Genomic DNA, 26,631 nt, shown 5'->3' with positions numbered 1-26,631 from the left:
GTCCTGCTCCTTCGTCCGGTGCACCTGTTAGACGTACCCCCTCACCTGGTGGTTTTCATTCCCAGGTCCTGTTGCCTGGTTTCATGCATCAAACCATTTCCCATCCAGTCCATCAAAGCAGGGTTCATGTTCTTTCCCAAAGGGCCTCGGGACTCCCTCCATCAAACTAGGGGTTGTGACGGTCAGGAGGCTGGTCCATCCCAGAGCACCCAGAGACCTTCTGGGTAGGTGCCGCTCAGTGCCGCGGATCGACCCGAGTCTTGGTTCTGGCCAGCCACAGTGATGTATTGCAAGAGTGAAATCATAGTTGGAAAGAGAAGAGGAGAGATTATGTAAATACGTGTGAGAAGGAAGCTTAGAAGCTCACAGATAATTCTACTCTGCTGACAGTTTCACCCCCTTTCTGAAGGTCCTTTTTCAAGTGAAACTGTGCAGAACCCCAGGTAGGGAACAGGTGGTACCCAGATGTCAGGAGCAGATTTCCCTGCCCGCCCACCTCTCCGTCTGCTGCGCGCCCCCCACCCCAGAAGCCTTTCTGGGGACTGCTAGGGCTCCTTCCTTGCAACAGGACTTGAAAATCGCCGCACGGTGACATAAAGATGGCAGAAAGGAAGACACATATGTGCATTGGATGTTGACACCTCCCCAGGAGCCCCAGAGGCTCCCTGCTGCTGGGTCTGCAGCCTCTCCTGTGGCGTTGGCTCTTTTAAATGCAAATGTGTGCGGGAGGCCCTCCTGGATGGGGAGTCCCTCCTCCACGTGACCACCAGACTCATCGTCCTGAAATTCACATCTGACTTTGGCATTCCTTAAACCTCTTCTCTGGCTCAGCATTCTTCATGGGATGAAGGCCTTGGGGGGCACTCAGCTCTTTGCTCATAATTGTCCCCGCATACCTGTCCCCCCATCTCTACTGTTCCCCAGAAAATAACCCTGCGCTTTGCAGCCGCCAGGCACACTCCTACTTCGCACCAGATTCAGGTTCACGACTTTGGTAAAACCTCTCACTTCCTGCTTCTACGCAGCCCCACCCTCACCTTCAAGTGGTGTACACGCCTCTCCCAGCTCTGCCCCAGCCTTCTCTGGTGCACGGTGAACTTTGGTCTGTCTGTCTCCTCCACTTAAATAGAAACTCCTTGAGGGCAGAGGTGTTTGTGGGAGGGGCGCTGACTCACTGTTCCAGGTGAATCCCAGGCCCCCAGCCCTTGCCTGATGGGCAGAGGGCACTCAGCATTTGAATGAGTGAATCCCCAAGTTACCACAGATGCACGTGTCTAGATGTGAATGACAGATATTAAACAAATCTGCTCCAAGTTAAGAAAAACAGCGATCATTTAAAAAGCGTCGTTGTTGCAAGCCTTTCTGTAGTAAGGTTATGTAAATGAGCTCTTGGGTTTTAAAGACAAGTTTTCTTTGTCAAGGCAATTGGAGCTTCGGCTGTTCTGTGCAAGTCCCCCACCCCACCCCGCCCCCAGCGGACGTGGCTGCGGCTGTAACGACGTCAGCGTTGAGAGTTGATTGTATTCGTAGTGCCGGGAATATGGGTGGGAGTCATGGGAGGGGTGTGTGTGTGAAGGTGTGTGCGTGACAGTGGCTGGGTCTTAATGAACCGCTTACTTGAAAATTGTCTTTCCGCAGGTGATGTATCACCAATCAGTATGTCTCCCATCAGTCAATCTCAGTTTATCCCACTCGGGGAAATCCTTTGCTTGGCCATCTCCGCAATGAACTCGGCGAGAAAACCTGTCACCCAAGAAGCACTGATGGAGCACCTGACCACCTGTTTCCCAGGTAATGGGAAAAGAAGGAGGCACTTTCCAAATGCATGTGTGCTCTCTGACTTCATATGGACTGTTCCTCCCATGATTAAATGCAATAGAAAAAAATTATTTGCCAAAACTGACCAGAAACTTCTCTTCATTCTGTAATTAAAAATCAAGACACCTGTGTTACTTCAAAATCATTTGCCTTCTTCAGCTGTCATATTTTTTAATTGGCACTGAGGGAAAGAAATTAAATCAGAATCCATGAAGAATTCAGGCAAAACCTGCTAAAATTCCATTTAACCTTTGCAATGCAACCTTCTTAAAGTATGTGAACATCTTGATTCATGGGACCGAGTCAGAAGCAGCTGAAAATTTGAGTCCTTAGGGATTCAACTGCAGAGAGACTAATGTCAAAAATAAGCAGTATCTTGTTGCTTGCTTGGGTCACAGCCTGGCACGTTTTAAGAATATGATATTTGATAAGTTAGTTAAACTGATCTTATTTTAGAAGAAAAAATAAAATGGTTCTCTTATTTTAAATATTATAAAAAGAAGACAACAGCCCAGCTGCTGTACGAATAGCACTTGATGCCTTCAAATGATGTAGGCATGGTGGTAAGCTGAGAAAATGCATGTCCCATCTCAAGAGAGGCAGCCCATTCCTCAGCTCCAGTGTACGGTATCCCCTCCCCCCAAAAGCACAGAACCCTGCCAGAGTTGCCAAACCTTCTAATTTTTATAGACAATCTGGAAATTTGATTTTATGTGAAATCTCTAGATTTCCCTTAAGTAGTGGCCACTTTTGTGTGTTGGTGTGTGTACATTTTAACATGTGTGTGCTGACGACATGCAAGTTGAATAAAACACATTATTGGGCCACAAGTTTGCCAACTTGGCTTGAACGCAACCCCTGCCTAGATGGAAACAGAGCTTATGGTAAAAATGAACACTTGACGTATTTTTCATTTGACCCAAAGAGACATGAGACCTCAGTAAATATGAGCTGTTGGCTGTATCCCTTAGCTCTTGCTACACGAATGCTGGGTACCAGTCAGAACATCAGTGACATACGACAGTGAACGTTAACTTAGTTCATGGGTCTGTGGGTTCTCCACAAATCAACTGAGCCAGCTTGACCCCACTAGGTGGCTCTGCTTCACCTGTACTCCATCGTTTTGGAAAAGGGGATCTATTTTGCTCATTGGAGTGGCAGTGGCAGAAGAGAGCAAGTCCAGAGGCTCTGGGGCTCTGGGGCTCTTCGGCCTTCTGGCCATGCCACGCCCACTAACATTTCATTGGCCAAAGCCAACCCAGCCCAACTCAAGGTCAAGGTGCAGGGAGAGGCACTGCCCCGCCATGGGGAGAGGGCAGAAGGATGACTTCTAAACTAAATAGTGATCCACCATGTTGAGTCTCCCCGCTTTTCCTTTTGCCCCAGTGGAACTGTGTTTCTCTCCCAGTGATTTTTTTCTCCTTTTGGGGCTCACTAATTATAGTTGATCCTGGAACTTCGGAGGGATTTAAATATCACATTTGTATTTTTGTTATTTAAAGGTAAGACTATTTAGTTTTTCATAATTTACTATTTGAGAATAAAGTTTTGAGGTCTGAATATTGTTAAAATATTTGAACTCTTATTTTCAATATGCATGTTATACATAAAAAGAATAGTCTGGATTTTGGCTTCTATTCCTGTTTTGGACATCCATAGTCTAAAGAAAGTTTTTAGTGGAAAGTCTAGTAAAAATGTCTGATATGCTGAAACTTAAATCCTTTAATCATCTGTGTTGAGTTTTTGAAAACAACTTTTATATAGAAATAAGAATATTTTTTAAAAGGTTTAAAAAGAATAATTACTGCTTCTCAGCGTTCTAAATAGGTACTCCTCCATCCAGAATGCTCATTTAAACTGGACTAGTACGTGTTAAGTCATTACAACTGACCTGTAAAGTCATTACAAAGCTGACCTACAGGAAAACAGAATTCACCTGTAAGACTGCTTATGGGGTTAAAGCTGACTTTTGAGTTTGCTGGAGACTGTTAACGTTATTTATACTGTTTTCTGTCTCCAGTTCATCCCCCTTACATTGTTTCCTACCGAGTTCCCCCTCAGCCAGTGTTCTTCACAAACAAGAAGAAATAATCTAAAGAAACCCATTAAAAGTTTCTAGTCTAAAATGCTTAATATACAGACCATATACACGTGCTCTCTGTTCCAATAAATTGTCGGATTTGCAGGATTAAAGCAATATATAAGTCTCAGTAACATCCCATTGTCATGCAGTCTTTTTAAATATCTGTTTTTACTTTGGAAGATATAACGATGTGGAAAGGGAGAGAGGTCAGGTTCCAGCCCTATTTGAATGTAAAGCTTACTCTACTGTAAGCTCTCAAAATCCGAATTTATGATGAACTTCGGGAATAGAATCCGGAAGTCACGGGATATGCAAACATTGAAAATCTCCATCACGGCCATCGTAGGTGAGCCCTACAGATTTCTAGTGGAATCCTGGATTTCACAGACAATTGAAAATATCAGTCATTTTACTGGGGCTTAGTCATAAAATAACAGAGGCTGGATATCAAAGTAGCCATAATTTTTTCCAATATCAAGGTGGCTATTTCAACCCTGTTTTCCTGGTTGCCTGTGTTGAAGAAATCTTTTTTGTAAATTTGTATCATATCCTATAAAACATTTTTGCTTCATTTAGAAAGATTCTGTCTTTAACAATTCAGTTCAGTAAAGGTTTGTCACAGCAATAGCGATCAAACTGCTCTTAACTGTGATCAAACTCTCTCTCTCTTCCTGGCTGTTGTATTTTCCTGTTCGGTCACTAGTGGCATTCCTAAGAGTTAGTCAAAACTGGGATTCACACTCAGTAAGCACCTTGGAATCATGCTTAGTTGCTATTGGATAATTCTAAGAAGCTTGGCAAAATTAACAGGATTCTGTCTTGGTCTGTTCAGGCCACTGTAACAAATACCATAGACTGAGTGGCTAAACCAACAGACAAAATTTATTTCACACAATCTGGGGCTGGGAAATCCAAGCAAGTTACCTGCAGATTTGGTGCCCGGTGAGAGCCCCCTCCTGGGTTTGCAGACAGCCGTACCCTCAAATCACAGAGAGAGAGGAGGCTCTGGCCTCTCCCTCTTCTTGTAAAGGACATCATGGAGGCTGCAGGCTCGTGACCTCTTCTAAGCCTAAACCTGCCCAAGGTCCCGCTTCCTATTGCCGTCACATTGGGGGTTGGGACTTGAACGTGGGCGTCTTGGTGGGAACACACACATTTGGTCCATAGCAGATTCTGAAAAATCAGGAACCAACACCACACCCCCTGTTCATCCTCACGAGTGTGTCCTCTGGTTGCAGGTGTTCCCACCCCAAGCCAGGAAATCCTCCGGCACACGCTGAACACACTGGTACGGGAGAGGAAAATCTACCCGACTCCAGACGGCTATTTCATCGTCACCCCACAGACTTATTTCATAACTCCTTCCCTCATAAGAACTAACAGCAAATGGTACCATTTGGACGAGAGGATACCTGACAGGTCTCAGTGTACCTCTCCGCAGCCCGGAACCATCACGCCCTCTGCCTCCGGCTGCGTCAGGGAAAGAACGTTGCCCAGGAACCACTGCGACTCTTGCCACTGCTGCAGGGAAGACGTGCTCGGCGTGCACGCGTCCACGCTGCAGAGGAAGCCGGCCAAGGACTGCAAAGACCCGTACTGCCCCCCCGCCCTCTGCCAGGTGCCGCCCACCGAAAAGAGCAAAAGTACTGTCAACTTCTCGTATAAGACGGAAACTCTCTCCAAACCTAAAGACAGTGAAAAACAGTCCAAAAAATTCGGGCTCAAGTTATTCCGGCTAAGTTTTAAAAAAGACAAGACCAAACAGCTAGCCAATTTTTCTGCCCAGTTTCCTCCCGAAGAGTGGCCCCTGCGAGATGAGGACACGCCGACCACCATCCCTCGGGAAGTGGAAATGGAGATCATTCGGCGCATTAACCCGGACTTGACCGTGGAAAATGTCATGAGGCACACTGCACTAATGAAGAAACTTGAAGAAGAGAAAGCGCATAGGAGTAAAGCTGGGTCCTCCGCCCATCACAGCGGAAGAAGTAAAAAGAGTAGGACTCATCGCAAGTCCCACGGAAAGTCTCGGTCGCACAGCAAGACGCGAGTGTCCAAGGGAGACCCATCGGATGGTTCCCATCTGGATATCCCTGGTGAAAGGGAATATGACTTTTGCGATCCTCTTACCAGGGCGCCCCGGGAGGGCTGCTTCATCATTGAACACAAAGGGGATAACTTCATCATGCATAGCAATGCCAATGTGATTGAGTCTCATTTCCCCATGACTCCGGAATGGGATGTGTCTGGGGAACTGGCCAAAAGGAGAACTGAGATGCCTTTTCCTGAGCCTTCCAGGGGAAGCTCCCACTCAAAAGTGCACCGAAGCCACAGCCATACCCAGGACCGGAGGTCCAGAAATGAGAGATCCAACAAGGCCAAGGAGAGGTCCAGGTCCATGGACAACTCCAAAGGCCCTCTGGGTGCTTCTTCTCTGGGGACGCCTGAAGACCTGGCTGAAGGCTGTAGTCAAGACGACCAAACCCCTAGCCAGTCCTACATTGACGACAGTACTTTAAGACCTGCACAGGCTGTCAGTCATCAAAGAGCTCACATTTCGTCCACAAGCTACAAAGAGGTGTGTATTCCAGAGATCATCAGTGGCAGCAAGGAACCCTCCAGCACTTGTAGCCTCTTGGAGCCAGGCAAACCACCCGAGAGTTTGCCATCCTATGGTGAACTCAATTCTTGTCCGACAAAAACAGCCACGGATGACTATTTCCAGTGCAACACCTCCAGTGAGACAGTGCTCACGGCGCCGTCGCCTCTAGGAAAGAACAAAGAGGACCATGACACTCTGACCCTGGCAGAAGGGGTGAAAAAGCTGCCTCTGTCTGACAGGCAGACCCCACATTCCTCCCGGGAGCCCGTAGGGCACAAGGAGGAGTCGCCAAAGGGGCCAGGCGGGGGCCCAGCTGCTTCTGGCACTGTGGCTGAAGGGATTGCCAACGGACGCCTCGTCCAGCATCACGGCGCCGAACCCAGCAGCCTGGACAAGAGGAAAGAGATATTTAGCAAAGACACACTGTTCAAACCTCTTCACAGCACCTTGTCTGCAAACAGCTATCACAAATCGAGCCTGTCTCTCCTCAAATCTCACCCGAAGACACCTGCGGACACACTGCCAGGCCGGTGCGAGAAACTGGAGCCGTCCCTGGGGACCTCGGCCCCGCAAGCCATGCCGGCTTCCCAGCGTCAGCAGGAGTCAGGGGGGACCCAGGAGGCCTCTTTTGACTATTACAACGTCTCTGATGACGACGAGTCTGAGGAAGGGGCAAATAAGAACGCAGAGGAGGAGAAAAACAGAGATGACGTGGGCACCATGCAGTGGCTTCTGGAAAGGGAGAAGGAAAGAGACTTGCAGAGGAAATTTGAGAAGAACCTCACCCTCCTCGCCCCAAAGGAAACCGACAGTGGCAGCAACCAGAGGGCCACCCATTCGGCACGCCTGGACAGCATGGACAGCAGCAGCATCACCGTGGACAGTGGATTCAACTCCCCACGGTAGGGAGAGGCGTCTCTCTGCACACACATACACCTGCCGGGGCCCGGGGCTTTATGCAGATAACTTGAAAAGTTTCTGATTTCACAGTCTCAGTTCTATGAATGAGGGTTAAGAGTTGTGTGAGTTGTATTGTTAACAGCCTGTTTCTGACTTCTTTTTCAGGAATTGAAACAAATGTTTCTGCAGCTGTAGAGATCACCAATCTGGACTGGTGGGTTGGCTCCTTCCCGTCCAATCTAACTAAGACCAACATTTCCCAGTATTTTCCCTTCGATGTTTACATTGTCACCATGCTGATAAAGGAGGGTTTGGTTTTTTTTTAAAAGTCTTCAAACACAGTGACTTTTTGAACAGAGTGAGTCGTCAGCTTAGGGGTGGGAGGTAGGGGTTGGGAATAAACTGAGTGACTCAAGGACGGGGTTGGTCCCTTTAGTGAGAATATAATAGCACATCCAGATCTCAAAACCTTTCCAGGGGCTCTGGAAGCTTGTTGCCACTTTAATCCGGACTTTCTGTGCTGCCCACCCCTCTGGCTCTCATCTACCTCCCTCTCACCACTCAAAAGTCTGCAGACTTGCTCCTCTTTACAGAAGGATTAGGGCCTGTGCTCTATTAGATCAAAGCACACTCCAGCATTTTTCTTTCTCCTCCTTCAGAGTTGACGCCAGTTAGGTATGCTAGTCACGGTCCCTTCTTTTTAGTAGGTGCTGGTAATTCAGCAAAGGGTTGACAGCTGAGAGTGTGCAATGCCCAGTGGTCAAGTCCAACGCACAGAAGTGGTTCAGGGGTTAAGACAGCAAAAGGGAGTTTATGCAACTTTCTGTTTTCTCCTTGATCCTTCCTTCTCTTCCAAAAGCAACTCAGGACCTGATTCTCCTTCTAAATTCGACTCCAGATTGGTGACTCTGAGATGCAGAAATACTACTGCGAGATTGACATTTTCCATTAGTTCCGATTCCCAACTTTTTACAATATTTATAATTTTAACAAGTCCCAGATGTGATTATGTACTTCATGTATTTATTTTAGTTATTAAGAATTAAAATTAGTTATGGTGTAGTCACTTCACTTTACCTCTGGATATTTTGGGACAGAGCATCCCAAAATCAGAATTGGGAATTGTTAATCTGTTTGTCCCATATTAGGCCTTTGTTATTCCTTAAAGGGCTACATTATTATTATTATTATTATTATTATTATTATTATTATTATTATTATTATTACTACTATTATTATTATTATCATCATCATCATCATCATCATCATCATCATCATGATGTAACTTTCTTTCCCAAGTTAACACATATGTTTAAGTCTATGTCTAAACAAACCACAGAGATGGCACTCTGGTTAAAGTGGATGGGAGGCCAGGAGCCCCTGATCTCCCTGCCCATCCCTCAAGGACTCTAAGAGATCTCAGGGGGTCATGGCACTCAGTCTGAAAACTACTAGCCTATTACGTGACTTTTCTAAGAAATAATTTTTGCTAAATATTTTAAAATCCCAAGTCGAAGCTTAATTTATGTACATTTAATTTATATAGTCTTTTCTTTCTACCTTCCTTTTCTACTCTTGTTTTTCCTCTTGAAGGGGGTACCAGATAAGCATGATTGAAAGTCTGTCACTGATGGTGGAAGTTCAGCACCATCACTATTGAAGGTGTCATTCACTGGCCTTCCCTCTGCCTATGTCCCGCCGTTCCTTGCTGTATAGACTGTCCCTGCCCAGTGCTTCTCACACTCCACTTTCCAGCTCTTCACAGACCCCTCTTGGCCCCTGGACCTCCACGGAGGGTAAAATTGCAGAACTCCAGTAACAGCAGCTAAGGAGGCTCTGAGAGCAGTTTGATGGGTTCTAACTCAAAACGCTATCACCGCGTAATATTGAAAGTTTTTTCTTTGGGGACAAATAAACAGAAATGTTCATATAATAGATCAACCAGTCTCTCCACAGGATATATTTTATTGTCTCTAAATTTGCAGTACAGGAGATGGAATTTATGAATGGGGTTATATCTTGAAGTAGGCGTATTTGCATCTCCTTAATAACATGCTCACAGGCTTTGCCTGGTAGAAGATAGAAGTTGCCCCGAGGAGACAAGCTTCACACAGGAGCTCCGTGTCTGCCCACTACTATGAGGCAGAATTTTCTCTACAGGAATACGTGGGTCACCCATAAATTTCATGCAGTCAGAGAACTTACAGAACAATTCCTAACTTTAGCCCTTTCATATTAATATCCTTTGGTTAGAAGCTGGGTGACAAACTTATTTTCTGTATCTATTTTTAAACTATATTTTCTCTGCATCTTCATAAAGTCACTATGTTGCGCTACTGATGCGTGAGGAGGGTCTACGGAGGAAAATAGCTGAGTCACAGGGAGTTTTACTCTCCAGCATGAGGAGTGTTTCAGCCCAAAGGTGTTACCATGCGGATACCTCTTCGTCGCTGTGAGATACAGGAATCCTAAGTGGGCCACTTACTCAGCTCTTTTAGTAAATGCGCTCAGCAGCTAAGATCCCGCCCCCAAAAAAGACCAAAAAAGGGGTCCTCCACACTCTCCGCTTTCAGTGCTGGCTTAGAAGTCATGTTCTGCCATGTTTCCAAAGGGAAACCAAAGGGCGCTGAGAAGAAAACAAGGTAGAAACTTCAACTATGCTATGAGATCTGATACTGAACATGAAAAATCTTGACATGCAAAGCCTGCTGTTTCAAGTTTTGAGGCCAAAAACCTGTTGATTAAACACAACAGGAAAATTAGAGGGACCCAGGCTGCCGGGGATGTGTCTGCGTGGGGGGGCCGCCTGGGCCTCTGCTGTCCAAGTGTGGGCCCAAGGGAAATGCAGGCTTGTTTCAGTCCTTCTGCCGATAAAATCCCGAAATCTTATTTTTAAGGTTACACTCCATTAGCTCCCTTTTTAAAAGAGTATGACATTTTAAATTTGAGGGTTATTTTTACTGCTCACCCCTCATCTCCATGAACTGTTCATATTCAGAGCCTCCGATATGATGGTCACACACTGGACTCATTATGACGGCGGTGATGAGATACAGCCTCTGGAGACGCGGGGGTGCTGTATGTCTACTGCTGTTACTGTGTTGGCTGTGGTCAGAGGTGCTCAGAGGCATCTCAGAGCACAGGTAGCTCCCAGCTTAGACCTCTGTTGCAGTGATGTGTGTTGACAGTGCCTGGCATACAGCAGGGACTTGATGAATGCTCAGCTTGTGCCTCAAAAGCTGGTTTGAACATGGATCCCTTGCACCTCAAAATGCATTCTCCCATGGAAACAATGTCCCTCGTAATGTGTCGATTCCCAAGCCAACCCACAATGGCTACTTAATTCATCAGATGCGGGGTGTACAACAGAAATAACTTACGTTTGTCTAGCTTTTTGGTGTACAAATTCTGGACCATGGCTTATTTCTTCTTCAGAGTCACTCAGGGGGTAAGTGTATCACGTAGCTCTTTCTCTTTTAGAGACGGAGGTCAGGTGCCAAAAAGTTACTTTTGTGATTAAGAATGAAGCTGAAGGGACATGGTGACATCCTTGGGGTTCTGCATGTTTATTGCTGTTCTTCCTTCCTCCCCGACCCTCCATTGTAGTCCTGGCAAACCACTGGTGAATTTTCTTAGAGGAGGTGTAAGGCAGGTAAGTGGCTGAGTCTAGCACATTCCATCCCTTTAGTGATGATGTTTTGGAGGATTCTTTAGGGATGCCCAGATTTACCAGAAGCATCCTGAAAGAACTTGACTTACTTCTAGAAGTGTATTAAGCTGGAGGTACCATCTGCAGTCAAGAAGGATCCACTTGCCTTTTTGGTAGTCGGTGAACAAACTTCCTTTTAAACAATTAACTCTTGGTTTCTTGATGAGAAGCAAACTTAAGGCCACAGGGGTTAGGGTGAAATAACCTGTTAGGAAAGGCTGCCAAGGTATACTGTTCAGACAAAATTGCTGTGGGTTTAGGGTGGGATGAGAGCAAGGTGGTGAGGATGTCCACTGTGCAATTTGACCTTCAGTCAGTTACAGGGACCAACACATAGAATGTTTTATAAACCTTGAATCTATCCAATAGGTGAATGTCTTAAGCGTCACTATGGATTCTTCAACCTCTGTGTAAGAAGCTCATAAGTTTCTTATTACCATTTTGAGGACCTTGAACATGAAACCCATTCAGCCCTCATCAGTCAGGCCAAATAATCTTATTCCTGCTTTTGCTCTACATATTTGACATGTTAAATGTTATAAATCTCTTAGAGCAATAAAATATTCAATTATTTCTAAATTAGAAAAATTAAAAATACTGAAGCCTTTAAATTACCTCTATTCTATAAGAACTCTTTAAAAAGTAAAGTTATTTCTACAGAAATGGGGGGAGGGAGGAAATCATTGTAAATGGGTGAAATCAAAGATTCTTTATCTGAAAGTAGAATGTCAACTAAAGTATTATAAATTTGAACAGAGATATGAAAAGTTTTGAAAGAATTTTATTCCCATCAGTGCAGCAAATTGGCTGTGGCATGCTTGAAGTCCACCACCAAAGTCAAAAATCTGCTAATCAAGAAGGAAAACAGAATTATTAGGGTAAAATTATTGAATTTATTCAGGAGCAGTTAGATCAATGACTTTCTAGCCTGAAATGAAATCATCACCTACGTATATTTACGAAGACTATTCTTTTTTTAAAAATGATTGTGATAACCATCTATCGCATCAAATTTTGAAGGCATTTCCTTGAATGTGAAAGGAAAGGGAAGACACTTCAAGTGCACTTAGCTGTGTAGCAACCCTTTGTTCAGTATGCTGCTGTTACGTGTCTTGTGAAAACTTCTGGAGCTCAAGTTGGAGGAGCACATGTGAATAATCAGTATGAGATGGTCCATACGTGACATTGTGAACCCACAGAGGAAATCCATTAACTCCATCATTTGCTCTTCCTCTGGGGCTCAATAGATAATTGTTTATGTTCAAAGCAAAACAAAACAAAATGAAACCTTTTTACTCTTTTAGCACTCGGGAGAGCCTGGCTTCCAACACATCAAGCATCGTTGAAAGTAACCGTCGTCAGAACCCTGCCTGGAGCCCAGCCCACGGTGGAGCTGGCCCGGCCTTCAATTTCCGAGCAAGTACGGACCCCCCCACAAGTGAAGCTGAGAAGTTACAGAAACCTTCCAGCTGCTTGCAAGCTTCTGTTACTAGTGTGTGATAGTCGTTCTGCCTCAGATCTCCTGTCTCGTTCGATACAGCCAAGTTTACGACACTGGGACTGATGTTTACATCTTCGGGAAGACAAGCATCTCAACCACAGTTTTTGTGTTGAACTTAAACTGTGCTGCTAAGTAGGCTAGGGCAAAAACAACAACAGAAAAATCTTTATTTCAGAGTATCGCTTTTCACGTTTATGGCTCTGTAGCAACAAGAATAGCAGTAGGGGTGATATGTATACTTTTGCTTCACTAATTGTAACTGAGCACACATAGGAAAGTCTAGACACTGTACGTGTGATATGCATTTTCGATGTCATACAATTGCCAAGTCCGTTTGAAAATGCCACAGATGCGTGTTGCTCCCAGTCTGTGGCCACATGGTGCCACAGAACTGATCCTTAACACTTCCAAAAACAAACAAAAAAACAAAGCCACCACAAAATGTCAAATGTGAGGGTCCACCCTGAGGGAATTCTATGCCAAACTGACGAGAAGGGACCCCCAGCCCTTTGTGTGTGAACCGTTCAGGCACCTGTCATTCTGCACTGTGAGTTTTCATGACACGATTTTGTAGGAGCCCGTGGAAGTGTATCAGAAGGGGTCGTGATCCAAATCCTGGGAGTGTTTGTTGTCAGGATTTTGTTTTTTAAGTGTCACAGATGCTTGTCTGAATTTTTTTTAACCTTCCGTAATCACAAACAGGAATATAGGCCTTTGAATCTGAAATGGACAAAGGAAGGACCCCCCCCCCCCAGCCCCAGCTTGGCTGGGGCACAGCACTCAGTGATGGGAGAGGTAATGCGATGTTTAAAATGTGTCAATCAAATATTAAAGGAAGATCATTTCCTCCTTGTGATACTTACGATAATCTATCTTACTATCATAGATAACGATAATTAGTTTGTTTAAAAGCAAAATGTTCTTTGTGATACAAATGAAGACTATGGCCTGGGACGTTATTCTTTCTAATGGAAGGACATAAATCTATTTTATGTAGTTTTAAATAGAATGCCTAAATTAGGCTATGGGAGATAATTTTTAGTGGTTATAGGAAAGAGCAAATTTAGGGAGAGTTGAACTTCAGGCCTTTTATTCCTGGGAAGATATCTATAGAGAAAACTTTAAAATAATTTTTGATTAGAAATACACATGTGCCCATGTAATTAACAACAGAATGTGATCATTCTGCAAGTGTAGTGTAATCCTAACTTGTACGCCCCTAAAATTTATCAGAATAACAATTATGCATACATGAACTATGCCAGAGTAATGTTTACAAATACTTTGTAACCAGTTTCAGGAGGCATTTTTAGGCAGATGTATAGTTTTTAGCCCAGCTTACTTCAAAATGGTTTGTTAACATTTTGCTTCGGTTTCCGATGTCATGTTGAATACAAAGAAGTTTCTCAGCAGCAAAGGGATTATGAATAATCAAGATTCAGCCTGCTAGGAAAGAGAGATTTCAAAGTTCCCATGTCCTATTTTATGAGAATGATGGAATAAATCTGTAGCTGATGGAAAATTATTCACCAAAGGGTTACATGCAACACAAGTAAACGGTCTGACAAGAAGTTTTATTTATTTAGTTCAGTGGCATGTGATGTTTGGAGCCATAAAACAGAAAATAAAGATCCAAAAATAAATCTAAAATATTTTCACCTCAGATTTCAGGAATTGGCATAAAATTTGTAAACCACTTCTGCTTTGGTATTAGGTTGAATCACTAGCAGTCTGTTTCAAGAGTGGTGCCATGTACACAGTGGGACTGAGTCTTGAAACATTTGGGCAGTCCCTCATACTTCTTCAGCTGTTTGGAAGTTTTGTTGGGTCAAATAGGACTCGTCAAGTTTAGGAAAGATTCCTTTTCTGTGCTCGTAGTGAAACGTAAGCCCATTTCTTGGTTAACTCTCACATCACTAAAATGCTTAAGCAGTTGGCTTTCCATCTCATGCCGGATTTCCTCCAAGGCATGCCCTGATTGCTCAGAAACGCTCTGTCTCATTGCTTTACTGTGTCCAGAAGGAACATGTATCTGTTTCTTTGGAGAGTTGTATACCATAGAGTTACTAAATTTTTCCATGTAAATTTTTTTTCCCCAAAATCTGCCCTCACGTAGGCGTCATTCTAGAATTCATAAATATTTTAACCATCAAAACAATACATCAGCCTCTAGTCAACCCTCCTCAAGCAGCCATTATAATAATCAAATACTGTGTGAACAGGAAAGGAAAGCATTACCTTTAAGAGAAGCTTTAAAATAGGAACCTATCAATATTTCACAAGATGTAGGTTTACAGAAGACGCTATTCGAATAAAATGTGTAAGCTCTTTGCCTGATGCTATGGGATACATGATTTAAAGAAAAAAGAAAACGAAACAAAACTCCCTTAGACCAGCAGCCGTTAGCATAGAAACGATGGACTTTAAAGAGGGTATGATGTAAGCAGACGTTCCAAGTAGAGATACGCCCGTCGGAATCGAATCGGGATTGTTGAATGGGGGACAAGAGGGGGCAGGAAGCACATGACGCATATGACCCAAGATGGTCCGCAGTGATGTCCTCAGTGACCAAACCCTTGGGCCCGCTCCAGGCTTTGCCAGCACCCTTTTCCTCCAGTGAGGCGACAGCTCTGTGTCCCGCGGCTGCTCCTCTAGATTTCACTTCGAGTTTATCGACTGAAAGGTTTACAGAACTGAATCTGGTTGAATCTCGGTGTAGCGTTCAACTTTAAAGGGTCAACACATCTGTCGGCATTTTGCACACTTATGTATTATTATGATACAGCATATTACTTTATGGTAATTTTTTTTTTTGACATAGAACTACCTCCATAAATTTGATGAAGCGGCAGCAGTGCGTTCAAGTGTATTGTTCAGAAGAGCCAAGTTGAAAAACTTGCTGACACGTTAGGCCGTGGTGTTGTCTGTGTGTCAGTGATTGCCTGTGTGGACTCGTGACTGTCCCATCGCCATGGTTTGCTTTTACGGCATTATTTCACTCTCAGACGTCAACCTGTCTCTCCTCTTCCAGCCCCCGCAAAGCACCCTTGACTTTGTGATGAATGAGAGGAAGTTTCGATTTCCTGGCTTCCCCGCCCCCACCCTGTTCCTGCTAAGAGTTCTCTCTGGCAAAGAGTCAATTGGTAAACATAATTTAGCCAGCTATTTACTCCTATACAAATCTGATTGGAAGTCCAGGTTTTCGGTCACAAGACACACGAGAAATTTGGACTGCCAACTTTGAAGCATTTGAGCCCTCTCTGCCTTCTCATTTGCATGCAACCATATTGAGCCCAGGCATCATTTGAATTCAAAGAGCTGTGCCATGCATTCACAACTTCTGTTCCATAATTTTGGACTTCATTTTATATATTTTGCACATCTCAGGGGATCTTCATGAGCATATGAAAAGGGGTGGGGGTGCCGTCAAATAGAGAAAACAAATAGAAAAGCTAAAAGAGGACTAGCTGGATAAAAATAACAAATGACTGCTTCTCTGACGTGAAGTTCGAGTTCAGGAGGCATAAATTAAAAGTTAATCTGGAGGAACAACGATCTTAACACCAGCTGTTCCCAAATCTCCCTTTTTCACCACCCAACCAGCATTTCTAAAAAATAAATTTAAATTATATTATAGTCACCGTGGGGAGAGAAAAAACCTGTTCAGTGATAACGAAAGCTTTTTTTTTTTGAGGTTGGCACAGCTTTGTAAAATTCTACCCAGGATGAACCACTTATCACCACAAAGTGTACTTGAAAATAAAGTTTTTAAACTTAAATTACAAGCATATTGCTCACAATACAATAGGGATCATATTTTGGAAACTCACCATGTGTATAACACGGGCAGTATTTGGAGCTTGATTAAAAACCAACAACAACCTGTGATGACTTCGTAAATTTGTTTTGGGATCTCAAAGTGCTTCCAAAGCATTTGGATTCATGATTAACAAAACAGGTCATATTTGTAAAACCCATACTTGAAATGAAGAAGGAAGGAGTGACATAAGATTACCCAGAAACACAGCGGCAGCTACCAGTGGTCTATTTTCTATGTTTGATAGACCATCACGAGAAATCACGAAATACAATGCCCTTTTTCTGATGTGTGCTAATAAAGTCAAAGAAAACGAATACAACTTGACACCTTTGTCCATTTTCATTCAAAAAGTTCAGGGTGTTGGGTATTTTACAAAATCCACCCAAATGCCATTGCGGTCCGAGGTCCATCTGGACGTACACCCTTGTTTACAGTTTCATATCGGGCTTCTCTAAATCCTGTGCTCAAATACCGTCTTTCAGGAACATGACTGCTCCCGGCAGTGGAAGGTGCTGAAACAGAAATTTTCATTAAAAACTTTAGCAAGTACTCTTCACCGTGCTGCTTAGCACAACAGGAATTCAGTACAATATAATATTGAGCCCTCCTTGGAAGAATCTAGATTTCCCAGGGAAGCTGATCTAGTTCTAAGTGTTTTTTCCTTGAATTAGGAGATGAAAGATCCTGGATGGGGACCTTGTCCGTTATCACAGGCCAGTCACAGACCCAGTTAGCAGCACGCTGTCAGGCGACAGTGGACCCCAGCAGAAGGGATCCCTTCTCCCTCCTCGTCACCAGCCCCAGCCCCTCCTACCCACACTCTTCTGTCCGTGAGCAGATTTCTGCACACGCTTAGGGCTTGAGGAAGCTAGAACACAGGAAAGATGAATGCAAAAGCCATGGGAAATATTGCTTTGCTCTGGGTTAGTAAAATATGGGCAGGAAAGAGATAACCATCAGTCTGATCCTTGCCAAGTAAGACAAAAGAATCAGCTGTCACTCCGTCAGCTCTCCCAGAAGGTTTTACTAGTATTAAGGATACATCCAATATTTTCCCATAGATTTTTATTTAGGATACATTTCATAAATTATATCTATGAGAGAATTCGTCATTAGATTTCCTGGTGTGTGGGAAATAGACATTGGCCTCTCCCTGATGGAGTTAATCTCGTCATCTTTTGCGGCAGCATCCCAGAGAGGGATTCCCCAGCGATTGCTCTGCCAACACAGAATCCTGTGTTTTTACAGTTGTTCTAGGACTTACAGTTGCTGATTTGCAAGGTTCAGAATTCTACAAGGCTCAAGGGGATCTAAACCTTCTTCTGATGGTTGTATATTATCAGTTCCAGGGCTTTCTTTGCTTGTTGCTGGCTTCAGATTTGAACACACACACACACATACACACACACACACACACACACACACACACACACACCCTGCTAACAAGGGAAGGGATGTTCCCCAGGTGAGGCAGCGATGACTCTGGAAGCCAATGTAAGGCTGGAAGCTTGGTTGGTCCACAGACAGCTGCCTCCCTTTCTGTCAAAAGGCTGGTTTTGGCATGCCTGTTCCCTTGCACCCACCAAAAAGAGATACCAGATCTGAGATCTGAGGTTTCTTCCAACACGAATCCTCTGCAGTTCCAGGAAATTCACCTTGCAGTACACACAGCTCCTCGCCTGCCTTTCCTCCCAGGTCCCGCCTCCCTGCCTCCTCCCCATTCCCCAACTTAGATCCCCGTGCACCGCCGTGGTTTCCACATTGGAAGGGCAAAGCCGTGTGTGGTATTGTGCACACAGGATGGGTTAGGACCAGTGCTGCCCTAGAGTCACCTTCATGTAAGTTACTGACAGCTGCAAATTAAGGTCCTTAGAGTAGCTGACATAGGTACAACTTCCTAGAAGAGAATTAAATTCCAGCGTTCAGTTTAAAGGGATCGTAATTCTGCAGGTATCTTTCTCTGAGTGACTGAATGTGACTATTGCATTAGGGTAAATGAATTAAGAAGTGCAAGTGGGATTTACTGTATGTTAGAAAGGAGTTTTGCAGCCAAGACTGCCTTGAATAAAATGTGTTTGCACTGAAAAAAAAATTTTAAATTACTTGGTCTCTGGTTGCTGTAAAGGTCATCCAAGATGGATGTTCTGTTTATATTGTATAGTATTTCATATGAAATAATTACAGTTCATGAAATGTCTTCCCTAATGTTACTGATTTATAACAGCACATTTGTAACATGGTTTTTATCGTGTCAGTGTACCATATTGTAAATGATGATTACTTGTCATGCTTAGTATAATAACTTAAAAGAAAAAAAAGCACAGGGATTTTTGTAAGTCTATATTTGAAAGTCCCTCCATATGGTAATATTGTGTTCATGTTGTTTATGTAGTGTTGTGTGAAATATCCATTTTGGATTGTGTTACTTTTTAAGATATTAAATAACATTTGGTTATATGTCTAAGTGGATTTTCTTGGGGGGGACTTGAGAGAAAGTACCTTACTTGAGACCGCCTTATTTCTCTCCTCAATTAATAAGACTTCATAACAAATTTCTATTACACAGTCTTGGTGATTAGTGGTTTTGAATTAAAACAACTAAAAATGGAAATTTCTGATCAACATCTTTTTCCAGGAATGTTGAAAAAGAAATCCCATCTTTAGCTAGCTATTCAAATTTAAAATAGAATAAGGTTTCCAGATGCATACAATTAAGTTTTCTAAATGAAATACAAAGTAATATTGTCGGGGTGGTTTTTTTTTCTTTTTCTTTTCTTTTTTTTTTTTTTTTTTTTGGTGCTTTCTTTTGTTATCACTCGTATCAGAGCATCCATCCCCAGATAAACGCGAGCCTTTCCCCAGTGCACGCTCACAGGCTAGGCATGTATTCCAGCGAGGCCCTTGCACAAGTGCGGAATGTCTCCGTGTCTGGTTGCCTTCAGCGTCCTTCATACATTCTTCTGACTCTCCTCAGTGGTGGCAGATCGTTGTCCTGGGAGATTAGACCTCATTTTTTCAAGCCGGAAGTGATCTGCTGTCAAGCAAATGATTAAGCTGGGAAATGGCATTATTAGTCATAAACAATTTGGAGCCGTGAAGTTGAGCCTGATGTTCGTGTGAAGGCAATACCCAAAGCAGGCTTCCCAGGACTGTTTTGAACAATGACAAGGCCATTTGAGGAAGTGTGGAAAACCCAAGGGGACTGCTTTGAAGGACAAGTCTTATTTTACTTGTATAAGTTTGTCTCTCTAGATTTGAAAACAGTCTCAGTACAGACACTGCATTTTTCAAGCATGGAGTTGAGAAGGACAAGAATTCTGGAAGAAAATTGTGAGTTTTACTCTGAGACCAAAGGCCTCTGTGCTGGAGGGAAGGTAATTGTATGTTCCTTCCAGAAACATCTGGTCAGCTGGACACGTGGAGGAAATGTGGTCACTCACTCCAAAGATGGAAGGCAGGACTTGGGCTCCTTTGAGAGAATGGTCACAGTTCGTAAAAGTCTTTTCTTTCCAAAGGAAATAGTATGGTTTTGACTTATTTTTAAGTGTGTAGAGTGGTGGGGGGTTTTTTTTTTGACTCCATAAAGAAAATCCAAGCAGAGTACTTGATACTTGCCATCTACTCTGTTACAGCTGTGAAATTGAGAGCTACTGCATCATAAAAAGAAGTTATTCACCTGACTTTAATAATTTATTTAACTGCAAAATCGTATCCCTATTTTGGGAATACTTGGATTTAGTGATATTCCCCCTCTTGGGGCTCAGTGGCTCCAGACTTTCCCTGTAAAGCAAATAGCTAATCATCTAACACATGGAAGGAGGGGGTGTGATGAATGTTCACCCAGCACGACACACAGCACAGGAACTTCAAGAAAAATCAAGGCACCTGCACTCAAGCGAGGTGGGGTAGGGTTTTTGGTGAATCTTCTAGAAAACATCAAGTTAGGAGTATGGTGTTGAGAGGGAGAGGGAGATGCCATGTGTTAGATCAGAGATGTTAGTTTGGAATTCAAAGGGCAGAGTAGCTGAACTGCTGTTGCTCAGTGAAGAGCAAATCCTCTCTTCCAAAGGCAGATCTGCAGCTCCAGTGGAGTGAACGTGCCAGCCAGGGCTTGTCTGGGTGACCGTGTAGATGGGTGACTTATGGCCCCCAGCATCCATCCCAGGCCGCCTTTCTTCATGTCCCCCTTGTTTCTCCCCTTTGGTTGTAAAGTTCAGGGCATCGTTTTTCTTTTCTATTACCTCAGGCTTATTTCACTTTATTATTCTTTTCTCGGCATAAAACCAAAAATTTTTGTTTTAATGCTTTCTCATCTATTAATATTTGGACTAATTTCTGATCTCATATATATATTATAATAATGTGGCATATAATATATGATTTATATTAACATATAGTATATTGATATAAATAATATAATACATTGTATATATTGTATACACGCTGTATATCTTGTATATTATATACAGTAAAATGGGGAAATGTCATGCTTGTGGAAGAGATTCAAGAATGAGATTGTAAATGCTAGGACCATTGAGATGTTATTGTATATTATATACAATAGTACATAAGTTATATGCATAGTAATTATGTATATAACTACAATTGATTACTAGTACTTTAAATTTCATATTTATAGTGCCTTACCTCCCTTGTACACACAAGCCACCATCTTCCCTCAGTCTTGTTTCCACTCACTTTTGCACTAAGAATCTTTTGTTCTCCAGCACTTGAATAGAAGTTTACCACCAGCTGATTCATCAAAGGCCTGAGAAATCACCAACTTTCAAAGATATAGATAGATAGGTAGGTAAATAGATATATAGATGATTAGATGGATGGATAGATAGACAATTAAATGGATGGATAGGTAGGTAGGTAGATAGACAATTGGATGGATGGATAGATGGATGGACAGATAATTGGATGGAGGGATGGATAGGTAGGTAGGTAGATAGACAATTGGATGGGTGGGTGGATGGATAGACAGATGATTAAGTAGATACATAGATCAACATTGCATTAGACCAAAGATCTCTGTATTTTTATAGTATATAAATCACTGTGAAACAAAAGGAGATGTCATGCAGAAAGATACAGTGTGACTCCATTTTAATGATGTACTGAGACTTTGTTACCTTGGGAAATTATTTTTGAACCCTCTTGTATCTATGCGTCAAGCCAGCATCTGCCATTCTTTACTATAGCCTATGTTGTGGGGAAAAAAATTTCCCCCTGAAAGGCACCTCCTTTAACATCAATAACATCTCAATGGTCCTAGCATTTACAATCTCATTCTTGAATCTCTTCCGCAAACACGACATTTCCCCATTTGCCGTCCCATCAGGTGGCAGAGGTAGCAGTGGGTCTGTCGTACACAGTGCAGTTTCACGTTGCTTGTCGTCGTTGACAGGACGTGTGGCAGATTAGCAAATCTTAAATGGATTGGAAAAGACAAGGTGTTTTTTTTTTTCTCTCTTTCTTCCCTTCATATGTTTTTGATGGCCATTCATGGGATGTGTGTCGAATGTCAAAGGATCAATACTCAGACTGGGAAGGTTGCAGGATTCTCAGGGATGGAGAGATGACCTTGGAAATAGAAGATGCCATTTCCAGTTATTTCCCTTTCGTGTCTCCTGCCTTTAAAGGGGGTCTAATTAGATGGATTGGGGGCTCCATCCGGCCCTAAAGAAGTCAGGCAAACAGGCACAATAGAGGTTATCTTTTACAGTTGACTTTTGTTCTAGCCAATTGATAGAGCTACCAATACTCGGAGAGACTTTCCTAAAGTTATCAGCAGTCGGAATATTTTGTAGATAGATTATTGAGAGCAAAGCACTTCCATGGCATTTTTAAAACGAACATTTGATTACAGTTTTAGAATTATAGAATTACTGTGACGGTAGTACACACTTTCTGTTCCCCCTTCCCAGTTTCCCCTATTGTGAACATCTTAGTTTGGTACATTGGTCATAATTAATGAACCGATACTGATACACCATTGACGAAAGCAATACTTGATCCAGATTTCTGCAGCTTGTCCTTACGGTCATTTTTCTGTTCGAGGAGCCTGTCTGGGACATCACATTATATTCAATCATTGTGTCGCCTTCGTTTCTTCTGGTCTGAGGGAGTTTTCTTAGATTTTGGTTTTGATGACCTTGACGGTTTTGAAGAGGACTGGTCAGGAATTTTGTACCATGTCCCTCAATTTGGGTATGCCTTCTGCTTTTCTGATGACTAGGCTGGTGTTAGCCGGTATGGGGAGGTAACGTGTAGTTCATGTCGTGTACCACAAGTGTGTTACCAACACCACCGCTCACCACTGCTGCTGTTAACCTTAATCACCTAGCATAAAGTGATCCGAGGTTTCCTCACTGCGGAGTTGCTCTTTTTCTTTGTTTCCGTAATTTCTTCTTTGGAAGAAGGTCAACTAAGCACAACTGACACTTGAGTGAGGAGTCATGCTCCATCTCTTTATGGGCGGAGCATCTAAATAGATTATTTAAAATCCTGCACAGATTTGTCTCTTCTTCCCCATTTATTTATACAATAATTTTTCCCCATCCGTATATGCTCACAGATACTTATTTTATGTTTTGAGTTGCAGTCCATTACTGCCTTATATGTTATTCCTCAATTTTTCCAACTTTTGCTATTTGCTCCTTCAGTGGGCTCCTGTATCCCTTTGACGAACCCCCCTTGATGTGGTTGTTTGTTTGTTTGTGAGCATGTCCTAACTTTCTGGCACTATAGGATGCTCTAGGTTCGCTTTGTGTATCCTACCCCAGTCGCAGAATCAGTCACTTCTCCAAGGAGCCCTAGTCTCTTTTACTGAAGGAGGGTATTAGAAGCCAAGATCTAGGTGGCAGCTACAGCCACCACCGGTACTGGAGAGCCATGATTTCTAAGCCCCCTCTGCTTATAGAGTGAGGAGGTAGGTGTGTGTGTGTATGTATGTCTCTAAATATTGCCATATGTAACATCGTGTCTCCAGTAAGCTAAACGTGAGTTCATACTGATGTATCCGGCTCTAACCCATTCTTCCATAAATCATTCTAGCTTCTGCCCTTGCTTATCTGTAACCTCCTCCTCCAGCAGTGAGAATCCTGGCTCCCACTATCTGCCGTCCGTTTACTTAGTTGTTGATTATAGTGCATATATGGTGGTTCATCCATTGCGTTTTGTAAACCTGATTAGATAAGTATGGATAAACATGGAAGTGAAAAAAATGGAACGTTTTCTCACCTTATCCTAAGTATGTGGCTTACTTAATGTGACAGCACTAAAAAGACCATAAACTTCTTAATGAGCTTACTTGGTCCCAGTGAGATTGCACTGAAGAATTTTAAGGTTCAGAGGGCAAAGGGACGTGAATAATGTTATTTAATGTGCCTCTTTCCTTACGTCACACTGTCAGTTCTTGGAGAGAAAGCATTATGTGGACTTAATATCAATATCCAATGTTTGATAAGACTCTACTTTCTTCTCCCCATTTCCAGCCTCTGCATCTCTAAATTTTAGTCATATTCCAAGGTCCAGATCAAATGCCTTCTCTTTCCCAAGGGCTTGTCTGAACAGCCCTTCCCCTTTTCGTGTCCTGAAAAAAAATATGGCCTCTTTCTCGATCTCAAAGTACAACGTTTATCATTTCCAACCCTGTTCCCAGTTTTTGTCTCGGAGTCAGGACCGCAGACTCCTGCAAGACCATGACCTCAGCTAAACAATGTGCGCCCCTTCTATGCTATTTACAGGATTTCCTGGCGGGGGGCGGGGCGGGGGACCTCCTCTTGTGGTTGTGTCTCAGTGGCCCTATGAGCTTTGAAGCCTTCAGTGGGCTGGGCTGTGCAAGGGACGGGCTCGGTGAGAGCCTTCACGCAGGGTGTCAACAACCTGGGCGCCTTGCCCGCGTCTGCTCCTCACTTCTGGAGGCTTCTGGAGATGCACTGACCGGTGCTCCTGCGGCTTTGCCTCAGCGCGAACGTCTTCCCTGTTACAAAAGAACACCAGTGACTAGGGCAGGGCTTTGGAAATGTCAAAAAGTTGTGCAAAGATGAAAAGCCGAATGGGAAGCTTTAGTCCCTTCTTGCAAGTGCACTCGTGCGTGCGTGCGTGCGTGCGTGTGTGTGTGCAGCAAAACGTGGGAGAGGAGTTGAAGGGGGGGGGGAGGGTAAGAAGCCCTTGAATGAGATTCTGCCTGGCGTGCGAAAGGGGCGAACGTCACCCCTGGAGCGTGGGGAGCCCCTCTGCGGGGGAGCAGGCTGTGCGCTTGGCGGGGCTGCGGGGGGGGGGGGTGGCTCTTCCCCAGAGTGGTGGGAGTAATTATGACCGTGGTCACAGTATGTTTCCTTTTAACCATATCTGAAATCTAAGGACAGCTGACTGTTGTTTATGCAAACGTTCCACAAAAGTATAACAAAAAAAAAATCTACTTTCTCTCAGTTTGAGGGGCTTTCTCCTGTATCGTAGCCCGTGTTTTTCTGTTTCATGTCATTTCTTCCCCCAACCTCTGGCTCCTTCTCTTGTTGCATCTGTGAGATTTTGACTACAGCTAATTTTTCATGGAAATGTGCTCATTTCTCTCCCCTCCACCCCGTCACACACTTTTCAAACAAGCCCTTGATTTTGACTTCTTGATGGCCTTTGTCGTAACTGCCTGCAACAGTGTCCCCAGCTGTGACTAACTCATTTTGTAGCGGTGACTCTTTTCAAAGCCTAACCAGGGACTTCTAACAAAGAACTTGCTATTCCTCACAAATACTCAAATTAGGTTTAAAAAAAAAAATTAAGCCCTGCTCTGGGTTGACTTAATACCAAATTCCCCCAAAGCCCTAGTTCACCTGCAGTGTTGGGGGTTGGTATATTCAGCAAGAGTGTTGGAACCAGGTTATTCTCCACGGCACCAGGGTTCAGAAATGGTGATGTATGTCCTGCCCTGGGGTGTGGTTGTGGGTCAGGGTGAACTCAGTGACCACCCAGTCTGGTTCCCTCTGGGAGATGGTGCAGGTAACTTGAAAAGAGTCTTCTAAATCGACTCTTCTCGAAAGTCTTGCCTCTGAAAAGATACCTCTTAATTTTAGTTTTCTGTATATTCCATTTTTTCTACAATAAGCCTATGTTATTTGAAAGTCAGAACACTGTTTATGAAAACATAAAATGTTTAAGAATACAATAACAGGAGAAAGGTCATAGATGGTGACTTAGGTGCATCCTGTGTTTTAACCCTTCCTGCTCAGTGAATCCTTTCCTTTCCCACAGCACTTTCTGGCCACTTCACCTCTGATGGGGACTAAACTCTGACACTTGCAGATTTCTCTTGAGTATAAAAAAAACCTTCTTAATTTTTCAAGTTGCAGATCTATGTGCTTCCTGCTTTCCAGAGCAAAAACAAGTCTCCTGGTCTCAATAAAATGCAATCCAGAATTTCTTCAAATGAGGTAGGATTAAGACAAAAAAAAAAAAAACAAAACCCAGGATTAAAGGTAAGGTTTGTTTCTTCTTTTAGGGGCAGTGGAGAAGCCATCATGTAGGGAAGATAAATGAATCATTCAGAGCCAGTGTAAGCTGGTGCTTGATTCATTCTCCTTAGTCATTACGTTTGTAATTAAACTTTCTTCCCAAATGATTTGTTACAACGAGCTCATTTGCCCTCAGAATCGAAGCGAGAATCCTCAGATACTTCCTACTGTACATGGAAATCTGGTGCTTGTCAATGCATGTGGCACTTAATCTGTTCTTACTGTAATTTGTAAGAAATATACCTCAGTCATAGACTTTAAAAAGGATCACCTCCCAAAAGGTAGCTTTAATAAATGGATGCATTTTTTAAATTTAGGGCCCTATAGTTGTAGTCTAGGTTTTTCTAAAGCTGATAAATAAATGGAGTTTAAATGGCTTTCTTCCATCTATTGAGATGTAATTGACATCCAGCACTGTATAAGTTTAAGGTGGACAGCATAATGATTTCCCTTACATACATCATGAAATGATTATCACAATAAGTTTAGTGAACATTTGTCATCTCATATAGATATTTAAATTAAATTAAAATTTTTTCCTTGTGATGAGAACTCAGAATTTACTCTCCTAACAGCTTTCATATAGAACATACAGCAGTGTTAATTATAGTCGTGTTGTACATTACATCCCTAGTACTTATTTATCTTATAACTGCAGTTTGCACCTTCTGACTGCCTTC

General features: G+C 43.1%; 1 protein-coding gene across 6 annotated transcripts in view; it reads left to right on the top strand.

Moving 5' to 3' along the window:
* Window positions 1-16,752, top strand: part of STOX2 (storkhead box 2) — a 173,427-nt gene extending 156,675 nt beyond the window's left edge. For 3 of the 6 annotated variants that reach the window (XM_064477569.1, XM_010974558.3, XM_031440329.2), the window contains 3 exons: window positions 1,639-1,791; window positions 5,140-7,405; window positions 12,417-16,752. In XM_064477569.1, coding sequence (XP_064333639.1) covers window positions 1,639-1,791; window positions 5,140-7,405; window positions 12,417-12,612 — 2,615 coding nt within the window. In that variant the 3' untranslated portion in view covers window positions 12,613-16,752. Of the gene's footprint in view, window positions 1-1,638; window positions 1,792-5,139; window positions 7,410-7,568; window positions 8,475-12,416 lie in introns of those variants that run through there. The other 3 variants (XM_064477570.1, XM_064477571.1, XM_064477572.1) reach the window with 3 other exon arrangements.
* Window positions 16,753-26,631: the final 9,879 nt, after the last annotated feature.

The sequence above is a fragment of the Camelus dromedarius genome, chromosome 22, assembly GCF_036321535.1.
Source record: "Camelus dromedarius isolate mCamDro1 chromosome 22, mCamDro1.pat, whole genome shotgun sequence".
Classification (NCBI taxonomy): Eukaryota; Metazoa; Chordata; class Mammalia; order Artiodactyla; family Camelidae; genus Camelus; species Camelus dromedarius.
Note: the sequence above shows the minus strand (reverse complement) of the source record. Positions and strands in the feature narration are given on the sequence as shown.